Here is a 20,567-nt window from a genome sequence, read left to right as displayed (position 1 = left end):
CCCCTTGGCACTTCTCCCCTGCCCTCTTCCACACACTTGCGTGATCCGAATGACAAGGCCTAGTAAGATCATGGTTTTTGTCCTCCTGTTTCCCCCTCCTTGTCTTGTCACACCTAGAAACACTAGTGTACAGGCTCGTTATAAATGACTTATATCATATCAGTAGTCCTTATTGACACAGAAGTTACTGAGCCAATCATAATGCTCGGAATGCAGTAAATCACTAATACGTTTCAAGTATTCTGATGTCAGAAAGAGTATCAACAGAAAGCATTCCTCTGCATTTATGAAAAAGCAATGCCATATTCTAGGAAGATTTCATTTAATAACAGACTTCATCTCTGCAAGTATCTCTTTTCACTACTCCTGAACGGCACATGCCACATTCAATTTAACAGAGGCCTCACACAGACGATAGGATATTGAGTAGAAGTTGAATGGGGGATTGATCCCATGACACCATGTTCCACTGAATTGAAACAATTTTGATCTGAGATTTAGTAATGTTATTGGCCCTGATTTGAAAAGGACACTGGTGTGTCGAAACACGTGTTATCTGAGAGGGCACTAAAAATTCAAATAAATTTCAGTTTCTAATTTACATTACTGTGGCGCTTTTCCTGAAGTGTGGAGCAAATGCTTTTCTGTTAACAGAGAAATGTTTTACCTTTATATTACACCCAATGCATGCTTATGTTAAAAGCATTCCAGTTATACCGATCTTACAATTAAAATGATAATACTTTAAAGACAAACTTGTCATTTAAATTCCACAATATAGGAGGGAGTGGCTGCTGAGCAGCCTGCAAGATGTTTGCCTACTCTTAGACCTCCGTTTCGGCCATCCAATACATTCACAAGATGCTGCTTTAAACGGACACTGGAGACCCTATAAATTGACCTGGTTGCGCAGGACCGCGTAGGAAACGATTGGTGTGAATCTGGAGAAAATTGAAGCAATGGAACAGACATTACACAACGATTTTGGGAGGCACCGTGCAGCATCTGAACCCTCTAGAGGAGCAGTGTCGGCGTGCCAGCTGAGCTTGACAAAGTCAATGACTAAGTCAAGAGGCCAGAGTGTGCCACACTGCACTGGGCATCAGAGGTGGGGGAGCTGGCGGCCCTTATCTTGGTAACATGTAGCTGGTTGGCGGTGCAGGACCAGTGAAGCCAGTAGCCGAGAGGCGCACTGCCCATGGCAGCGTGTGAAAGGGGTGAGCCCAAAGCAATAGGAGGCCTTCACATGACAGGCTAATACACCCCGGGCGCAATGCGAGAGGCAGCCGGAACAGGAACCCCCCCCACCCTGACTTATGACAGATCGTCGACAGCATGCAGACCGGGTTTTCCTCCATTAACAATAAACTTGACAACATTACAACGAATATTGGCTCTCTTAAGGCTAAAATTGAACAAGAAAGCACGAGAGGGATAGAGGCTGAGGCAAGAATTAGAACAGCGGGAGATGACATTCAAGTGCTTAAAAGCCAAACGGCCAAAACGACCAGAAGTCTCACAAGGGCCCTGCAAAAGTGAGATGACCTGGAACCGCGGTCTAGGTGTAATAAAAAGTGTATTGTAGGTCTGCTTGAGAAGATTGGCCATGGCCCAAAGGAAGAGGTGATGGAAGTTCTGCTCCGATAATTTCTACACCTCTTCCTATCCAACACTTTTGTGACAGAAAGAGCACATCGAATACCAACGACGAGACAGAAACCGGGGTCCCCGTCCCCAACAGATTATAGCACGAAAATTGAACTATAGAGATCAGGACCAGATCCTGCAATTGGCCGGGGAAAAAGGGTCAATGAGTTACAATCGAACGACATTCACATTTATCCTGACTTCTCTATTTGTGGTCCAGATGTAGAGAATGGCGTTTACAGGAGTAAAAAGACTGCTGATGGAAAGGAAGTCTCCATACGCAATGCTATTCCCAGCTAGGCTGAGAATTTGGCATAAAAGCTCCATTGGTTTAAAGCGCTTTATAAATTCCAAATAACATTTGAAAAAACAAAAACAAAATAAAGGCAGGGTATTTTTGTTCACAATACCCGACTAGGCAGTATTTTTTATTGAGCCAATATTCTGATCCCGTAGGCTAGAGGGGTGGAATGGGAGATGCAGAGGTTCAGCCGATGGATGGTTCTGTGGAACTCTAAGTTGAGAACGTGTAACATCTCCCTTGGTTACACATACTTGCTTTATATATACTGGAACAAGGAAGTCTCCGAGCCTAAACTGGGCACTTTTCTAGTATGTAGGAAAGTGTGCCACTATAGATTCGTGTGGAGCATAGGTAGCACAAGTTTGGTTAAGGATCTTAAATATGTGGAGTGTGGTTCGAGAAGAGGTTGGGCAGTAGCAACAGCAGCAGCTCCCACCTATGCTAGGTTGCTGGAGAATATCAGGGTCTTAAAGTTATAAAACGGTTACTTGGCAAATGTACAATACTGTAGTACCGACCTGTACATGGAATACCTTAAAATGGAAAGTATAACACTAAACTGTGAAATTAGAAATGTGTTGCAACCAACTGACAGATATTAACATTTTAAGCTGGAATGTAAGCGGGTCGGGGAACTCAACTAAATCAAGAAAGATGAATGGTGTATGTGCATAAGCATAATATTACTGATCTTCTGCAAGAAACCCTCACTAAAAGGAGGTAATAATGAAAACTTTGGCAAGCATTAGGGTAGTAATAGAGCTTCACAAACTAGTCAACCCAATCCAGGGGGCTAATTACTTTAATACAGAAATGTACACATTTGGGCAACAAGATTGATCCGGAGGGGAGATCTGTGGTCTTACACTGCAGGATTTTGGGCACTGAATTAATACTGGTGAATACGTATGGCCCCAATGTCAACGACCCCGAGTTTTGTGAAAGGATCACAGTGCTACTGGAAACATATCCACTGATGCCGATTATATGGAGGAGATGGAGGAGGAGGGGGGACCTGAAAACCACAATGGACTTACACATGGATAGGCAGTGCGTACCATTTCGAAAAGCATGGGTCATCTAGTTATGCGATAGATACGATAGAAGCTTCACCCTTTAGTGCGAGAACACATGCCTTACTCCACAGTTCATGATATGGCCTCTAGAATAGATTTATACCTACTGACAAGACATTTAGTGAGAGGGGTGCGAAGTGTGGTGATTCACCCTCGCACCTACTCAAATCACTTGCCTATGCAGTTACAAACACACCTGGGAGAAAACAGGAGCAAGCACATGTCTTGGAGATTCAAGGGCCGGCACTTCAGTACTTAGTGTTCAGGGCTAGTGCTAGACTGGATTTCTACACTCTGGCCTGGTGGACAGATGTGTAGGACGACAACCTAGTTGGTAAACTGGGAAAACTCTGGGAGCTATTGCCAAAACAATCAAGGTAGCATAGAGAGTGGTCTAGGCTACGTCTCTGGAAGGGTGAGCCTAGTGAAGGGTTCACAATGAGTCCACAAGGTAAGTTAGCAAGGATTACACTTCGACAAATAAAAATACTAATGTATTTATGGCCAAGCAAACTCTATAGAAATTACTATAAACAAGTAATACTATCCCACAACACTCATAATAAAATACATATATAGCCCCTGTAGCCAGTGCAATAAAATCACAATCCCCCCCCCCCACCAGCTCAATACTGAAGGGGAAGACAATGGTTATTTGCAGTGGCAGTCCACAAGAATACAACCCTAACTTGGAAAGTCCAACCCTAAGTTGACTGGGGCCTTGTGCCCGAAAAGTTCAAAATTTCCAGAAGTTTTGGGAGCTGGGAAAAAATTAAGGGGATGGTCTTGGGGATGGGAAAATGGTTCCAAAAGGTTAGGAAAGACGTATCCTAGTGAATATGACTGTTCCCAGCTTTCTGAGGGCTTTAGACAACAGGTTTTGCCAAAGCCAAACAATTGTAAAACTTTTCACGGTGAAGATACGGGTACAGGTAAGTACTGCAGTAACTCACCCCCCCCACCCACTGTACTCCACGGCTTCTTTCTTGTCCGACTTGGCAATTCATTGCAGTCATCAAAGGTCAGATTTCCCACCGTTGGTTCCTGTCACCAGAGCCCAGGAGTCACAGGTGCAAGAGGTGTCCCGGTTAGATTCAGAAGCTGGTGCAGCCTGGTTCTGTTGATGAATGCATCTCACACTGATGCAGCACTTCTTTAGGCACTTGACCAAATGCGGGAAAGCCGGCTTCGATGAGCGTCATCAATGCACAGCGACAGGAGGGGGCACATAGCTGTTGTGGCCAGAGTCTGCCTATTATCTCGGGCCCCGTTGAGGCTGGAATGCAGACATTTCTGAGCCGATCACGGAACGATACCTGTACCATGGCAGTCCAAACTGGAGTGGTCAATCCACAGGATGGATTCCAGATGGCTGGACATGGAACAGGTGTCAGGAATGGTTGGTCTTACCACCACCAGAGGCCTTCTAAAGATCACCAGCCAGGAAGGCCTCCACTGGGACCGCAAAAAAAGTGGGTCTCCAGGCCTTCTTAGGACGGTTCCACAGGTCTTCTGATGTTTTCACAGCTGGGCAGGATAATTGGCTCCTCGCAGGATCTCTAGGGCATGACTGCACGACTCTTCTTATCCAAAAACTCTGGTGAGAAAGAAACTCATCCCACCCAATGGAAGATCTGCCCCTCAACACCCCAGCAGTGATACAATCAGGACCACTGATGGTGAAACTCCTGCATACTTTCTAGACCTACAGAAACCAGTTTGTGGATTGGGACCAGACAGTACCAACCCACTCTCTGGGAACACACATACACATGACCCTGAACTAGCCCAAGAAAAGCATGGCTTTCCCAAGCAGTGAATTACCATGAAAGCAATTCCCTGACCTGACAATGCAGGAAGATGATAACCTTGTGGCACGGCCACGTTGGTACACTAGCCACTGTTAGTAGCCAAACGTGGTAAACACGATACAGCTAACAAAAAGTATAGTAAAAATCATCAAAAAGTTACTGCTGCCACTAGCTTGTCCTTAGGCACATCGAAAGTTACCAAAAAATCCCTTTGAGCATAGTCTAGCATTATACAAAAGAAACCCCATTGCACTGCATTGTAAGATGTGTTGTGTGCAATAATAAAAAGTTAACCAAAAAATAGATACCGTGTCAAAAGAAAAGGGAAAGTCTGCAAGTACTGACAGTCTGAAGGACTGGTCAGTTTCCCCATAACAATGAGCAAAAGTGCAGTCAAGTGAAGCCCGAAGGCTTCACATCACTGGAAAAAGTCAGGACAGAGTACAAAAACAAAACGCAAAACGTTTGGGCGTCCATAGAAATGGAGGGAAGATTAAGGGTGAAGGTAGGCTTAAAGGACTTTAGACAGAATACGCAAATGCTCAGGATCTGGCACCATTAGCAGACATGATGACAATGTAAGATCAATTTAGAGAGCATGCAGACAGTGAAATCAATTATTTTGCTAAACCCACGGCAGCCAGGAAATACGGGGATGCTGACACACCGCGAAGGGGATTATCGAAACTGTTGCATATGGAAAAGGGGCCAGAATATGGAGCGGGTATTCGGGGCGCCAGGGAACATTGCAATACACAGAAAATAAATACCACCTTTAAAGTGTTTTATGAGAATATTTATCATGCGCAAGCTCTCAAGGGGGAGGCAGATATTCATACCTTACTAGATGGGATCCCCATATCAAAGATTTTGTAAGACACTAGTGAGCAAGTTAACACCCTGTTTTTTCAAATCGTATTTAGCTAAAATTAATTAGCTTTTCAATATACAAAATTCAAAGTATACAAAATTAATCAACAAAGAGTGAAAAAGGATCATAAAAACAAACAAAAATCTAAAACACATTTTATAAAACCAATTAATGAAGAAATACAATTAATAGAATTGCCAAGAAATGAAAGGAAATGAAATCAACATTTATATGCATTTGACATTCATTACTTCAAGAGCACATTTATGCATTTTAGTATATTAACATTCCATGGAATTGTTATCCATATATAAGGACAAATCATTGTTGACAGCCTATACACCTTTTAGATTAGGACATATGCATACTTACTTGAGCAATGTTAACTGCACATGTAGAAGACCAAAGTTTGCTTTTGCAGATGGCTTTTATGCCACAACACCCTGTTCACAGTTGAGGAAAACTTGAAAGTGACAGCGGAGTTCAGATCATCAGCACTCTGCGATTTCAATAGCCCCACTGTAGTTCTTGGACACCTTGTGGACTTTCCTTGCTTTTGGGGTCCACCACTCTGTTGAGGTGACTCTGGCTTGGTCAGCCCTGCTTCGAGGGAGTCCGGAGGATCTTCCTGGAGCTCGGTTCCGGCTTAAAAACGATGCACTCGATTCTGGTGTTCCTGTCCCCTGGCACTCAGTTCCTGCAGCAGCAACGGAAGTACAGCCAGCAGAGAGAGGGGTTTCAGTCAAGTTCGTCTTGGGGTCGATTGGTCCCACCAACTCAAGGGGAGAAGACGTCCTTTCCGGGCTTCTCTAGTCAATGTAGAAATAGGAGCTTCACCTGGCAAACCAACACTCCAGGAGTTGCAGCAAGCTTCTCTTCCAGTTTCTTTCTTCAGTTCCTTCATCCAGTGGTCCACTCTAACTTCCTTGCAAAACACCTTGCCTTTTATGCAAGTCGTCCCTATTCATTTGCAGCCTACCTGTCACTCACACAGCAGGGTGGCTGTCCTGCAAGGACAGTCAGCCGGCCAATCACCTTTGGGGGAATTGGGTGCATTCCTGTAACCAAGGAGACTAAGTACAGGGAGTTTCGAGAACTTCCCTCGCTTCCTGCCCTGCCAGAAACGCTGGAGCCAGAGGCGGGCTTCACCAGTGAACCCCGCCCAAGACAAAATGAACAAAAGGACCAACCCTGGTTTGGCGCGCAGAGTAAATCTCAAGAAGGACCTTTCCAACAAGAAATGGCGAAAAAAGAAGACGGGGCCCATTTTGACAAAATGGGCACTCATGGGTGCTATACTGCAGCTGCTGAAACACACAATGGTAGTAAATAGTAAATCACTGCCAACAGCCATTAATTGTACAAAGGGTCACGTACAAAGGGTAACATAAAATGTTTCACGAGAATTTAGACAAAGGGGATACTAAGTAACCCCTCCAGCACCCTATTGTAAGATAGTGTGTGCTGGGTCTATAAAGAGGAACATGTAAGTGAAGTCTATTTCACTTTGTATTACTCTTGGAAACAGTAGTTATCCAAGAGAAGGTATTGTCCGTGGCACTGCACTGAAGGTGCTGTGTGTCACAATGTAAAGAGATGATGCCTATGGAGTTTGTCAGACTCCAAAACCAAAAGAAACGGAACAACGTCCTTTCATCTCGGGATGTTTTTTTTAAAAAAAAAAAAAATCACATTTTTTAGGGGGGTTAGTAAATTATGTATATGGGGTGTGGGTGTTTGGGAATATATGAAAATGAAAGAAAATGGGCCAGGAAAAAATTCGATGGGTTTTTTCCTAAAAAGAAATCACAGTAAAAAAAACAGCAAAAAAAACATCCCGTGATGAAATGACATGGAACCAAAGAAACAGTGTTCAAATCAACATGCATGAGAGAGTGGGAAAAAGGTCTCACTCTCTTCAGGATAAAAATGAAAAGTCCTAAAGTCCAGCAAAAGAGCTGGGGCAGCCTCTAAGGTAGAAGGGAATTAGCACATTTCTGAGAATGCTCCCTAACACTTTCCCTTATTCTTGGAGCAGGAGTGTTCCCAGTGGCAGAAGGGGGGGGTCACTAGGGTCTTGTGTCCAAAAGGCAGTTCTGGATAGGTTCTTAAGTAGCACAAATCAGAGTTCCTAAGGAAGACTGTTAGAACAAGTAAGAACATTACTTTTAGAGTTAGTTGAGGGTCAAGGGGCTTCACAGAAGACACCTTAGGAGGATTCCAGCAGTGGGTTTGGGTGAACTGGACGAGAGGCCTCCAAATAACAGAAAACACCCCAAAACTACACCAGAATCACAAGAAACTTAAGGTAAGTAAATACCCAAGCCAGCACAGTACCTCAGCACAGAAGAACTTCAGGATCTGTAGCCAAAAACCTGTAGCCAAAAACCTGGTAGTTGAATTCCTTAATTAAGAAGATAGGACACCGGAAGGACTTTTGCAGCAAGTATCACTGGGAAGGCTGTAGGCAAAGTTTTCCCCGTGGCTGGATGCGGCACTGTGGATTTGGTGCCTTTTTCAGGAGCAGAGAAGAAGACAGAATATCGCTGGTTGGATTCTTGTCGTTTGCAAGTTCTAGCACTCTGGTGAGGGGACTTTTCAGACTGGAATCGTGCCTCGGGAGATCCAGCAGGATGCCCACAAAGTTTCAGCAAGATTTGGAATTCGGAAGACCGTGCACCGCACAATGGCTCAAGGCCCCACGGTATTGGGGTATTGCAGCCTGCAAGGTTATTGCACGGATTGGGATGGCTCAGAATGTAGGTCTCCTTGAGTCTAGTGGGTCTCACCAAGCTCTGGGTCGTTGTTTTCGGAGCCCCAGGTCGATTGGAATGAAGGGCTACGGCAGGCTCTCCGGTCGCTGGAAATCATTTCAGCCGCAAATTCTTAATCTTCCTCTTTGATTTTGGGTCCAGTTGTGGACTACATCTTCAGCTTCAAGGATCAGACTTATGCAGGAACCCTGCCAAACAGCCTTGCAACATTCAAACTTGGGGGGTTGGCAATCCTTTCAGGACAGCCAGCCTTCCAGTTTGAACTGGATTCTCAGTCAGGCTGGAAGACAAAGGGCTGCAGAGTTTTGGACTCCCCGCTCGCTTCCTGCTTTGACAGACACTCCCAAACACTCTGAACTCTAGCCGACGATAAAAAAAAAATCACACAAAGGAATATCCCACTCTGGATGCCAGGAGAAGGAACAAGAAAGGACAAGAAATGCAAAAATGGCGAAAAAAGGACAGGGGCCATTTAGGTAAAATAAGCACCCATGGGTGCCATTACCGGGGTTGTGCAAAAAGCCTGCGGTAAAGGTGCAGCAAATTAATAAAAAGGTTCACTGCCACCAGCCATTAAAGGTAAGTTTATCCTTGTTACATAAATGTTACATTTAAAATGGGAAAAGGGGATACTCAGTATCTTCCCGGCACTCAACAGAAGGTGTTGGTCTTACCTAATAAAATGAAAAAGGGATCCAAAGATCCTTTCTACCCTAGGAAACTGTAGTTCCCACAAGGTTAGCCAGAGAAAGTTAAAAGGGGAGCCTTTAGGGCAACCCAGCAACAATAGGCAATTGTCAAAAAGTTGTCAAAGAGGATAACTTTTAAAAGACACTATGGAGAGTCTTAGAAATGACACCCCGGCTCACCACCTGGGCCAATCAGGATGGAGTGTGACTTGAGTTGCCTAGGCAACTCAGTCCAGGGTGCCTAAATTTCCCTCCACCCCTCCTAAGTACCCCAGACAGAGTAGCTGTGGAGAAGCCCGCCAAAAAGTGGAACAAAGGGCTCGACTTGGGTTGGAGTCACAGAAGAGAACACAAACGCCATTTTAGAATCAAGTTTTGGCAAAAAATACCAACCGGAGAATTAATATTAATTAAATAAACCAGCGGTATGTTCGAGGCTACCGTAAATAATTAAATAAAGATAGTAGCCTAAAACAATGGGAAATCCCATAGGAAAATATTCGCGGTTGAATATAAAAAGTAGTATCCACTGCCACCAGCCAAAACTCGATCAGGGGGGACGGAGACGTGCCCCCTCGACTAACAGACCCTGGGGCAATCGAATTGCCCCAGCCAGTACGTCCACAATATGATGGTTTGTACTGGTTCTGTTCAGAATTTAAGGCTAGTAAAGTCAATGGTGACTTTACATGCCCTGGGAGACAGTAGTCAGTCCCAGGGTATGGAGTCTATACTGGGGGGGTCACTATGACACCCCTGTGTCACTGCATTGAGGGTGCTGTGTAACACATATCACAAAAACACATGAAGCCCTATGGAGTAAAAGACCCCATAGCCCATTAAACACATCTAGATTTAAAGAAACACACTCAAATCATGCCCAAGAGTGAGGGTAAAAGAGTCTCACTCTTGGCAGGAGAAAAAAATAAACCCCAAAAATCCAGCAAAGCTGCTGGGGGACTCACTAGGTTAGGAAATTCAGCCTAAACAGAGAATTCTCCCTAACACTATACTGGCAAAGAGGTGTATTCGGATGAAATGGAAGAACCAAGCAGCGCCTATGAAGGGGGAGTGGATGAAGGACCTAGGGTGGCCTGATTGTGAGGAATTGTTTGTTACAATGTTTTCAGAGCATTCAAGACCAAGAAATATCTGGTCCGACATTTGTACTTGTGACAAAATACAATGTAAACCAATTCTGGATGATTATGTAAAGCTGTAGTAATGTTATGTAGTAAAGCTGTAGTAATGTTATGTAGTGTCAAGATCGAATATTTTTCAATGTACCAATAATTGTGTATGCCAAGCATAAAGTTTTTAAAAAAATATACCACATTATAAAACCACATTTAATTTACAAACATAATTTGTCCATTTAGTTTCATCACTATTAAATTATCATTTTTACTTAACTAGCATAACTACAAAACCCATATTGCTATTAGCACTATGTGGTAATTAATTGCCTTACAGACCGAGGAAGGGGATATTATCACTTGGTATATTGACGCGCTGAGGTAGACTTCAAAGCATCTGGTGTTTTTTATATTTGATTTTAAGGACAAATAAAATAAAATACAATCCATGCAGACATTCTAAATGACTGAATGCATGATTCCCTGACCTGCATGAAATAGTTCCGAATTAAACTTTGAAGAAACATTCTAGAACTCTGTTACAAGACTGGAACAAGGAGACAGGAAGGCTGGGAAAGGAGCAAGCCCGACTAGTCCTTTATCAGTTTTCCACTTGTCATCTTAAGTGAACATGAGCTAAATTAATTGTTTCAGGAATACTGCCTTTTCTTCTAAGTTGGCAGATCTTACCAGATTTCTCAGGTTCTTTGTCCTCCTCGATTGTTTGTTTCATGGCTTCTCTTTGTTGCTGAAAGCTTTTTCCTTGGGAACAAAAGCACAGCAACATTAAAAATGACATAAAAAGTACATTCAAGGAAATAATTACTCACAGTAGGGAGATAACCATTTTGTACTATACTTTAATGGAACTGAAAGAGGCAGGATTTACCACGAAATATGAAGACACTAGGTTTGCTGTGTGGCTAATCTTCTGCCGTCATGGGAGAATTTGAAAGACTGACACTGTTTGCAATGTAGCTTCACTTTCTTAACAAATAAAAAGTGGAAAATGAAAATATGAAGATGTCAAGAGACTGGGGGTGATTGTGCATGAGACCAGTTATACACAAAAGCATTGCACATCCTGTATGAAGTGGTGAAAGTACATTTGCACGTAAGTTTTCATTGCCATTAGGAATTACAGCTACTGTGCGATGTGCCCCTCCCCAAGAAACATCAGGCCACCTATCTGTGGAATGCCTTTTCACATTTATTTTTGTACTGTTATTGAACTGCCAAAATAATTACCAGCTACAAGTTCTCACTCCATTGTGGCTTGGAGCCATAAAATCAAAACGAACACATCAACACCTTTGGGCCAAACTGAAGTTGGCTCCTCTTTTAACCAAAGGGCTAAGCTGCCAACTCTAATATGGAGGCTGGCAGTGCCTCTCCTTAATACAGTTAATCTCTCAACTGTACGAAATTGCAAGGCAGCTCCTCTGACATTTAAAACCATGAACATTTTGTGGTTTCCACTGTATGTCATTGGATGTGTCAGAGCATAAGATACTGTGCAAAGTGCTGTTCAGACCCCTAAAATGAGACTCACTTAAAGGCATACTCTAGTAAAAAATGTTATTGTCCCTATGGGTCGGCCATGTTTTTTTAAGGCTAAGTGGCTCGATTTTAGAAAACTTTCCTATGGACCTTACCCGAGTTTTCGTCCATTAAACGCACGCGAAAACAAGCACCGGGGAGCCGCCATTTTCTGATAATCCTATCTTTTCCCCGATCGCCCTGGCTCACCTGCTTTTGCGGCACTAAATCAATTCCCCCGCCCCTGAGCCTGTCATCAGCAGACTTGTACCGCCCATTTCCCAACGCCAAAGCACGTCTCGTGTCAACATTCGCTTCGCTTCAGCTAATGACGTGTCGCCATGGAAATGGCAGGACGCCTCTTTCCTCAATAAGTTTTAAATAAGTATAAACAGACCGTTTCACAACACACAGCAGCAGATTTTCGATTCCATTCCTCTCTCTGTGTTACTTTGAGTATTCTGTGACTCGTTTCAGTGCTCTGGTCAGCTACCTTCGCCACTTGTAGCCCGTGTGAACACCTGTACCATCTCGGTAAATTATTTTACTCTGTTTACCACACAATGGCTACAATAATGCCCTACATGTACGAGCCTGAGTATACCGAGGAGGAACTACTGGAAAGGGAAGCACATGAAAACGATGGGGATTCGGACGGGAGTTGGGAGGACGATTCAACAGATGAAGAGCCTGGGCCTAGTCGCATGGACGGCGTCTCCACCTGGTGCACATGCAATCGGTGCGAGCTAATGCCAACCGAGGACGAGAACTGCTGCTGCCGAGAAAACTCGGGATGCCTGGCCTACATTTCGGAAGGTGAGCCACGACCGCAATGCATCACCGAGCTGCCAGGCTTCAGGGCAGCCTGCCTCACACGGGCCGTGTTGAGAATCTTGATGGTGCTTATGCACGAACATCGAGCAACTGTTCGTCCTCGTAATCCGAGGAACGAGTAAGTATACTCTGCTTGTCATGCCACTCCTATTTCATGTTCTTCTACTATATCCAAAATTACATCTACATATCATTTTAACGCATGTAAGGCGTTGAATAGTGTGCATTGTCTAGATAGCATTTGTCCGTGTAAAATGCCATTAGTTACAAGAATTGTCATTGACAACAAACGTTTATTAAACTTATCTGGGTCATTTAAAAACAGTTTGTTTCATTCCTTTTCACAGGTGGTACAGGCTGGTGGCCTATCGTTCCTATACATGGTGGCTTCACGGGAGGCTTGGACACCGCGTTCGAAGAGTGATACCCGCCTGTGCCGTTCGTGCCATTAGAGAAACGTTCCCGAGTGACAGCGGTCAGTACAGGGGATTTTCTCTCGCTGTGCTGCAACCTGACCTGTATAATCTTTAAAGTCTTGTATTTTTGTGTCATGAAAATAAGATACAAAATAAAACACCACATTTATTTTAACAACGTTTGTCTCGATTTTTTAAATGAATCACATATATCTATACTATCAATTACCATTGGATTATACAGACCTTCGGGTCTTGGGCCACTATAATACACTGGTTGAAGTGTGGGTCTGTGCTCACAAGAATCTGCGGTACGTGGCATTTGTTATTGATAAGCAACGATATACTATCATTCATATAAAGGCGATATACTGTATATTGATATAAAGGCGGTTCGCGCCGGTGGATGCTCGCTGGCATGGGGGGTGCTGTCCGGGGCGCGAAAGGCCAAGGTGCCAAACAACATGTACACTTCAAAAGGTGTCCCACGCCAAGGGGCCATCGGTCACATGGCCTCCTCAGACCCCGTGTCTCCATCCAGGCCTCCCCATGAAGCAGGCCGCCCCCCTGCAATCCACATAAGTGTGTCTCCATTCAGCAGTCTTCCTGTGCCTTATCTGCACGCCCCAGGCCCATCCATCCCACCCCCCTGTATCAAAGGCGGTTCGCGCTGGTGGATGCTCGCTGGCATGGGGGGGGGCTATCCGGGGCGCGAAAGGCCAAGGTGCCAAACAACATGTACACTTCAAAAGGTGTCCCACGCCAAGGAGCCATCGGTCACATGGTCTCCTCAGACCCCGTGTCTCCAGCCAGGCCTCCCCTTGAAGCAGGCCGCCCCCCTGCAATCCACATAAGTGTGTCTCCATTCAGCAGTCTTCCTGTGCCTTATCTGCACGCCCCAGGCCCATCCATCCCACCCCCCTGTATCAAAGGCGGTTCGCGCTGGTGGATGCTCGCTGGCATGGGGGGTGCTGTCCGGGGCGCGAAAGGCCAAGGTGCCAAACAACATGTACACTTCAAAAGGTGTCCCACGCCAAGGGGCCATCAGTCACATGGCCTCCTCAGACCCCGTGTCTCCAGCCAGGCCTCCCCTTGACGCAGGCCGCCCCCCTGCAATCCACATAAGTGTGTCTCCATTCAGCAGTCTTCCTGTGCCTTATCTGCACGCCCCAGGCCCATCCATCCCACCCCCTGTATCAAAGGCGGTTCGCGCTGGTGGATGCTCGCTGGCATGGGGGGGGGGGCTGTCCGGGGCGCCAAAGGCCAAGGTGCCAAACAACATGTACATTTCAAAAGGTGTCCCACGCCAAGGGGCCATCGGTCACATGGCCTCCCCAGACCCCGTGTCTCCAGCCAGGCCTCCCCTTGAAGCAGGCCGCCCCCCTAAAACCACGACATACATACGTCATTCATTCACAAAAACACCCCTGTTCCAAATACTTTATAAACCACTTGATATGTCTCATGAGAACATCTTTGTGCTTTGCAAGTCAACTCCTGAACGTGTTACCTGGCAACCACCGAGATCTACGCTAATCTGGTCGTCGTCGTGCTATCCGTGAACTTCTGTGACCGCTTAGAGCAAACCCATCAGTGTGCTACCTGTGGCCACCCAGCTATTCTCCTGCAACATACTGCTCTGCTTGCTGAATCCGACTGTTTGTTGGTCAAGGTAAGGCCATGTATCCTAGTCATATTTCGCAGATTTTTAAATTTCTATCTATTTGCGAGTAGAGTACACAATAGTGCTATATTCATTGGTCTCATTGCTATTGATTAGAGTTTCCATTGCTATGCTATCAATAGATCTATTTATTTTCATCTGTGTCTATTGTCATCGAATTGCATCCTTCGGGGATCCAGTCTATGATGTAAGCATGTTTCCTTCTCGTGCAATACAGAACATCCAAGGGATGAGTCACATGTTCAGATTTTAGTCACATCATTTATACATTTCTTCAATTTATGCAAATACTAAGCTGCACTTAATGAACTGGTACAGTTCCTGCGACCCAAACAAACCTTGCATTGATCATTGTATGATTCATTTACTTTTGTATCAAATCTTTATTCTTGAAGATTGTATAATAATGTCGATATTTACTTTTCAGATTTATCAACAATGCCTGCCTGTTCGATTAGCGGTTGCCCTTCGAAGACCCATGCGAAATCTGAAGGAACTACAATGCATGTATTCCCGAAAACTGTCGATCGAATAAGAGAATGGGTCAGACATTGCGGATATCCACTGGATGAGCTGGAAAGTAGAGTCCAACAAGTCTTAGAGGACAAGAGGGGCGATCGATACCGCATCTGCAGCCGGCACTTTTCCTTGGACATGTACACAACATCTTGGGTAACAAAGAAGAATAAACGGCGAACTACACGGAAATTGCTCGAAAACGCTATTCCCACTCTATTCGTCCACATTCCGCCACCGGTGAGTCAAGTGTCCGGATTTAGCTTTCGGCCTTGCGGTAGTGTGTAGCCGAACGGATTAATTGATATTGTAGGTGTTCTATCCCTTGTAATAATTTCGATATTGATATGAGTGTATAGTTTTTTGAATAATGACATTTATCAATATATTCTTTTTCGATTTCATAACCCACAAACGCAATGTATATATATATGGGGACAGGGAACTGTGCTGTATTGAGCATTTTTCAAGTATTCTGTCGGCTTACATGGCTATTTTCAATATTGGCATTTCATTATCAATCATTAATTGACCTTTACAACTTCTTGACTATCCCTTGAATCTGAAGCAAGAACATTCTACATCCTTGACGTGGTCGCAGTTATCAACCACTTCTAGCGCGTATCAGGTAATCTTATTAGGCTAATCCGCTACATATTTGTTTTATGCATGTCAAGTAATAGTTTTATTCTATCGTGTAATTATTTTACCGAATGTTTGGTTACTGCTTTCCAATTGATATACACCTTAGTTATCGTCCACTGGTGTTTGTTTTCAGTTCTAATTAGTGTTATCCATACTAATGCAAGTACTGTCTTTCAGGGAGATGCTGAAGCGTCCGCCACATCTACAACATTTCTAGATGTTTTTCAACATCAGGAGGTATGGATACTGACAGCTCCATCGAGCATCATCATCAGAGCTGGAATTCTTGTCGTTTGATTGTTCTACACAATGTTTCATTCGTGGTTAGCCGTTGATATGTACCTGTGCTGTCGACCCCAGGTGTATGTTATGTTTTCACAATTGTAATCCTCACTAATGCAAGTACTATGTTTCAGGCAGTCGATGGAGCGTCAACCCCTACACTTGATGCAGAGCCTGACATTCAAGTATACGAATCGGCGCAACAGCTTTCGGAAGTGCGCACTACATTTGCAACATCCATAGATATTCTTCAGCAGCACGAGGTATGGATACTGACAGCTCCATCATGCGTGATCATATAACGTGATTCCATTTGCTATACTTTCTTCCCTATAAACGCAAGTGCTGTGTTTCAGGGAGACGACGGAGCTTCCACCACAATCACAACATCTCATTGAGATGATGCAGATGTAAAGGAATCGTTGAAATAAGTCGATGAAATGTGATCATATTTGGATTTTCCTTGATTCTTTTGGACAATGCATCATTTGCAGTTATCTCTTTATATGTACCTGTGCCGTCGACCCCAAGTGTGTGTTATGTTTCCAATATTGAAAAGCATACTAATGCAAGTATTGTGTTTCAGGGAGATGCGGATGCCTCCTCTCCAATACAACCATTCATGGCTGTCCATGCAGAGCCGGAGGTATGGATACTGACAGTTCCATCGAAATAGATCATCACTGGTCAAATACTTGTCGTTTGATTGTCGCACACAATGTTTAAATCGTATTTGGCTATTGAGATGTACCTGTGTGTTCGTCCTCACGTGTTTTATGCTAACAATATTTTGATACATAGTAATGAAAGTACTATGTTTCAGGGAGACGATGGAGCCTCATTCCTTGCTGTCTATGCGGATACAGAAAATATACTCGTTGCAGCGCAAGAGGAAGGGAGGACATGCGGAAACGAATCGGAGCTACAGCGTGCAGATGTTGAAGGTCGAGTCAAAAAAGTTGCAAAGAAACAAAAACAAAAAAAGGTTAGTTACAAACAGTTAATAACTTTAAAAAAAATGTTGTGGTGGGGACTATTTTATGTTTTTTTCTAGTCAATTCTACTACACTCCATCTTGTGTTTAAACTGAACATCCCTTTTCCAATCTCTCCTCCAGTTACCCGTGGGCATCAGAACTATACACACACAGACATTGAAGCGAATGAGAGATGTGGCTTGCCAGACCATGTACACTATGGAGGAACTATTAATTGAGGCGAGGCGTGTTCAGGCTTGAGATGCTCATGTCCAATGGCCAGAACATGAATTAGCTCTGTTTGGAGACTACAGCAAAGTTGCATTGGACCATAGCTACTGTGCGACCGGACCACTACAAGAAGATGTTATTGAATGTATTGGAGATAGCTCTGAAGTAGTTGCAGATCAATCTACACCAGCCAAAAAATTGCCACCAAAAAACATGTCGACATTGTTGTGTTCTCCCATCAATGTTGAATTAGCAGATGTTGAAATGAGAGAGAATGAACCAGCCGCAGCATCCATAGACGCAACAATACTTGATAGCAGCGATATTACTTTCCAATGTGTTGACATCTCCACAGCGTCAAAAGCTGAAACAACGTTGACGCAGGATGACAGTCTAATGAAAGAGAGCAAATACATTGTATTCGACAGTTGCTTGATGGAAATTATAAGTATGCTGAAATGTGTGCATTCCGTTAGAGGGAAAGTATGTGGGAAGCCATTGATTAATGTGACTCCTAAAATGAAAGGCACTAACGTCAAAATAAAAGCCGCCTGTAGATTAAATCATAGGTTCTCATGGTCTGCACAACCGATGCTGGGGAAACTGCCGGCAGGCAATCTACTGTGTGCAGCTGCATCACTTTTTAGTGGCTCCAGTTTTAGAAAGTTAGAGGCTTTTTTTCAGTTTGTGGGACTCCATTTCATTTCTAGTGCGCTGTACTACACATACCAACGTGATTATCTGTTTCCGGCCATTAGTGATGCTTGGAGAATTGAACAATTGTCTCTAGCAAGTACATTCGAAGGCAAACGATTCAGGCTAGCCGGCGATGGACAGTGCGATAGGCCTGGGTTTTCTGCCAAGTACTGCACCTACCACTTTCAGGACATGGATAGTAAGAAAATTGTGAGTTCGGAGGTCGTGCAGGTAACACAATGTACATCCTCAGTGGCCATGGAGAAACTAGGATTTATAAAATCAGTGGAACATCTACAATCGAGGGGGATGGACATCGAGCTCATAGCCACGGATAGACACGTTTCAATTGCCAAGACAATGAGAGAGCAGTTCCCACATATTAAACATCAATTTGACGTATGGCATCTTGCTAAATCAATCAATAAGAAAATCTCGGCTGCAGGAAAAAAAAAGGTTTTGAAAGTATTTTGCAGTGGTCACATTCTATCACCAACCATCTTTGGTGGAGCTCAAAAACTTGCGAGGGGTCAGTGGAAATACTACTTGAAAAATGGCGGTCACTGATGCACCACTGTACCAACGTTCACCGCTGGACAGCAAATGAACATTTCCACCAATGTAAACATGGCCCTTTGTCTCCAGAGGAGGCACGGAAGAAGAAGTGGTTGATTCCATCATCACCGACACACAAAGCCATTGAGAAGATTGTTTTCGACAAAACTCTATCAAGAGATTTGAGAGGACTGACAGAATTCTGTCACACAGGAGATTTGGAGGTGTTCCACAATATGTGCCTAAAGTACAGGCCAAAGCGCTTGCATTTTAGCTTTCGGGGCATGAAACATCGCACTCTACTAGCCGTCTTGGCCCATAACAGCAATGTCGGACGTGAACAATCTAGGACTAGGGGAAAAGTAAGGATGCCTCGCTACACCAAGGTGTTTTCAAAACGAAGTAAGCAATGGGTGATCAAACCAGTCTATGATGAAATGCAGTTCGACTTTGTGAAAGGCCTTATTGTTGCTGTGTTCGAGAAGCACAGATATGGAATTTTGGACGTTTCTGTACAGAGCAGTGATCCATTGCCACCAAACATTGCGACTGTGCCATGCCCACCCGATGCACAGCTGATTGTAAAGTACAAATCGCGGTTTAAATAATTGCAATAGGATTGTATTTTTGTAAATAAATGTTATTGTACAGTGTACCAGTAAACCTAACCCCCAACTTCACCATCATGGGTGGCGAAGAAGCTGGGTGTCCTCTTTGAATTCTCTCTATTCACCTCACATATGTGTATGTATATATTTTTCTCATGTCTCATCTCATGTAAATGTAAATGCTGCGCACTGTTAACGGAGGGGAGGCTTGCGTATTGCAAAAAATAAAACAAACAAACAATAAATCTCACTTTTAACTCAACTCCTGTGGTACTTTATACTTTCCCTGACCTTCCGCAAAAAATTAAATGTTTCAATTTAGGCTGCAAAGCTCGCAGACAACGGGGACAAAATTGGGGCACTTAGAACGCGCCAGCCAAGCAGGCCGTGGCATTTGGGAGAGAAGCCAGTTCGCATTTGCACATTGAGGCGCACTACATAGACGGATTCTAAACTTCAAGTTCTCACAGATGCCTATACTACGTGATGTTGCAAATAAAGAATGCGAAGGACAGTGCACAGATGAGGCCCACAAGTCGCACTGGAAGTATAAGGGTCTATTGTTTTTTGACCTTGAGACAGGGACCATGCAGAAAGAACTACATTTGAAGGGAGTGCGCAATAACGTAAGAGACGATAAGGCAGAAAATTCAGAAACTAGACCGAGTTTCAGTTTTAGGTCAGTATACAAAAAATCATTGTCAAGAGCATGGTCCGTTTTACAGACTGCATTACGAAGAGACACAATGGAAATTTCAAATATAATGTAAGTAAATCTTTACACGCTTTTATACCGGAATGAAGATTTAGTGAATGGATGCATGAATAAATGAATGAATGATGACTGTAAAAGATGTTAAAACTGTTCGTAGTGGGCACATGGGCATGCAGGTTCACTGGTGTCACCGATCTCGCTCCTTGGCCCAGCCACTTTTCCCTGCACTACGGGACTGTCTCTGTATCCTTCAGCCCCTTGTCCCGGCATTTACCTTGCACTTGCCACCAGCTGGCCCTATTATTTAATTTGTATTGAACTATCCTTGTACAGCCCATCCCCATGCGCGATCAGAAAAAAACACCTGGCCTAGTAGGATCGTTGTCTGTCTGCCCTTGTTCCCCACCTGCCTCGTCACGCCTAGAAACACTTGAGTATACGCGCGTTACAAATGCCATATCATATATCATATCATTCCTCATGCATGTAGAGTGTCGTTTGTCATTGTGTGTTGCCCTAGATTTATCTCGTTACTTTTCGCATTTATGTTAGAGAAGAACAT

The 20,567-nt window shown here is 44.0% G+C and overlaps 1 protein-coding gene across 5 annotated transcripts in view; it reads right to left on the bottom strand.

Annotated features, from left to right (window-relative positions):
• PALS1 (protein associated with LIN7 1, MAGUK p55 family member) overlaps positions 1-20,567 on the bottom strand; it is a 908,688-nt gene that overhangs the window by 204,995 nt on the left and 683,126 nt on the right. For all 5 annotated transcript variants that reach the window (XM_069638717.1, XM_069638715.1, XM_069638719.1 and 2 more), the window contains one exon: positions 10,999-11,070. In XM_069638717.1, coding sequence (XP_069494818.1) covers positions 10,999-11,070 — 72 coding nt within the window. The remainder of the gene's footprint in view (positions 1-10,998; positions 11,071-20,567) is intronic.

The sequence above is a fragment of the Ambystoma mexicanum genome, chromosome 14 (assembly GCF_040938575.1).
Source record: "Ambystoma mexicanum isolate Mex_15411 chromosome 14, UKY_AmexF1_1, whole genome shotgun sequence".
NCBI lineage: Eukaryota > Metazoa > Chordata > Amphibia > Caudata > Ambystomatidae > Ambystoma > Ambystoma mexicanum.
This window is presented reverse-complemented; position numbering and strand designations above follow the sequence as displayed.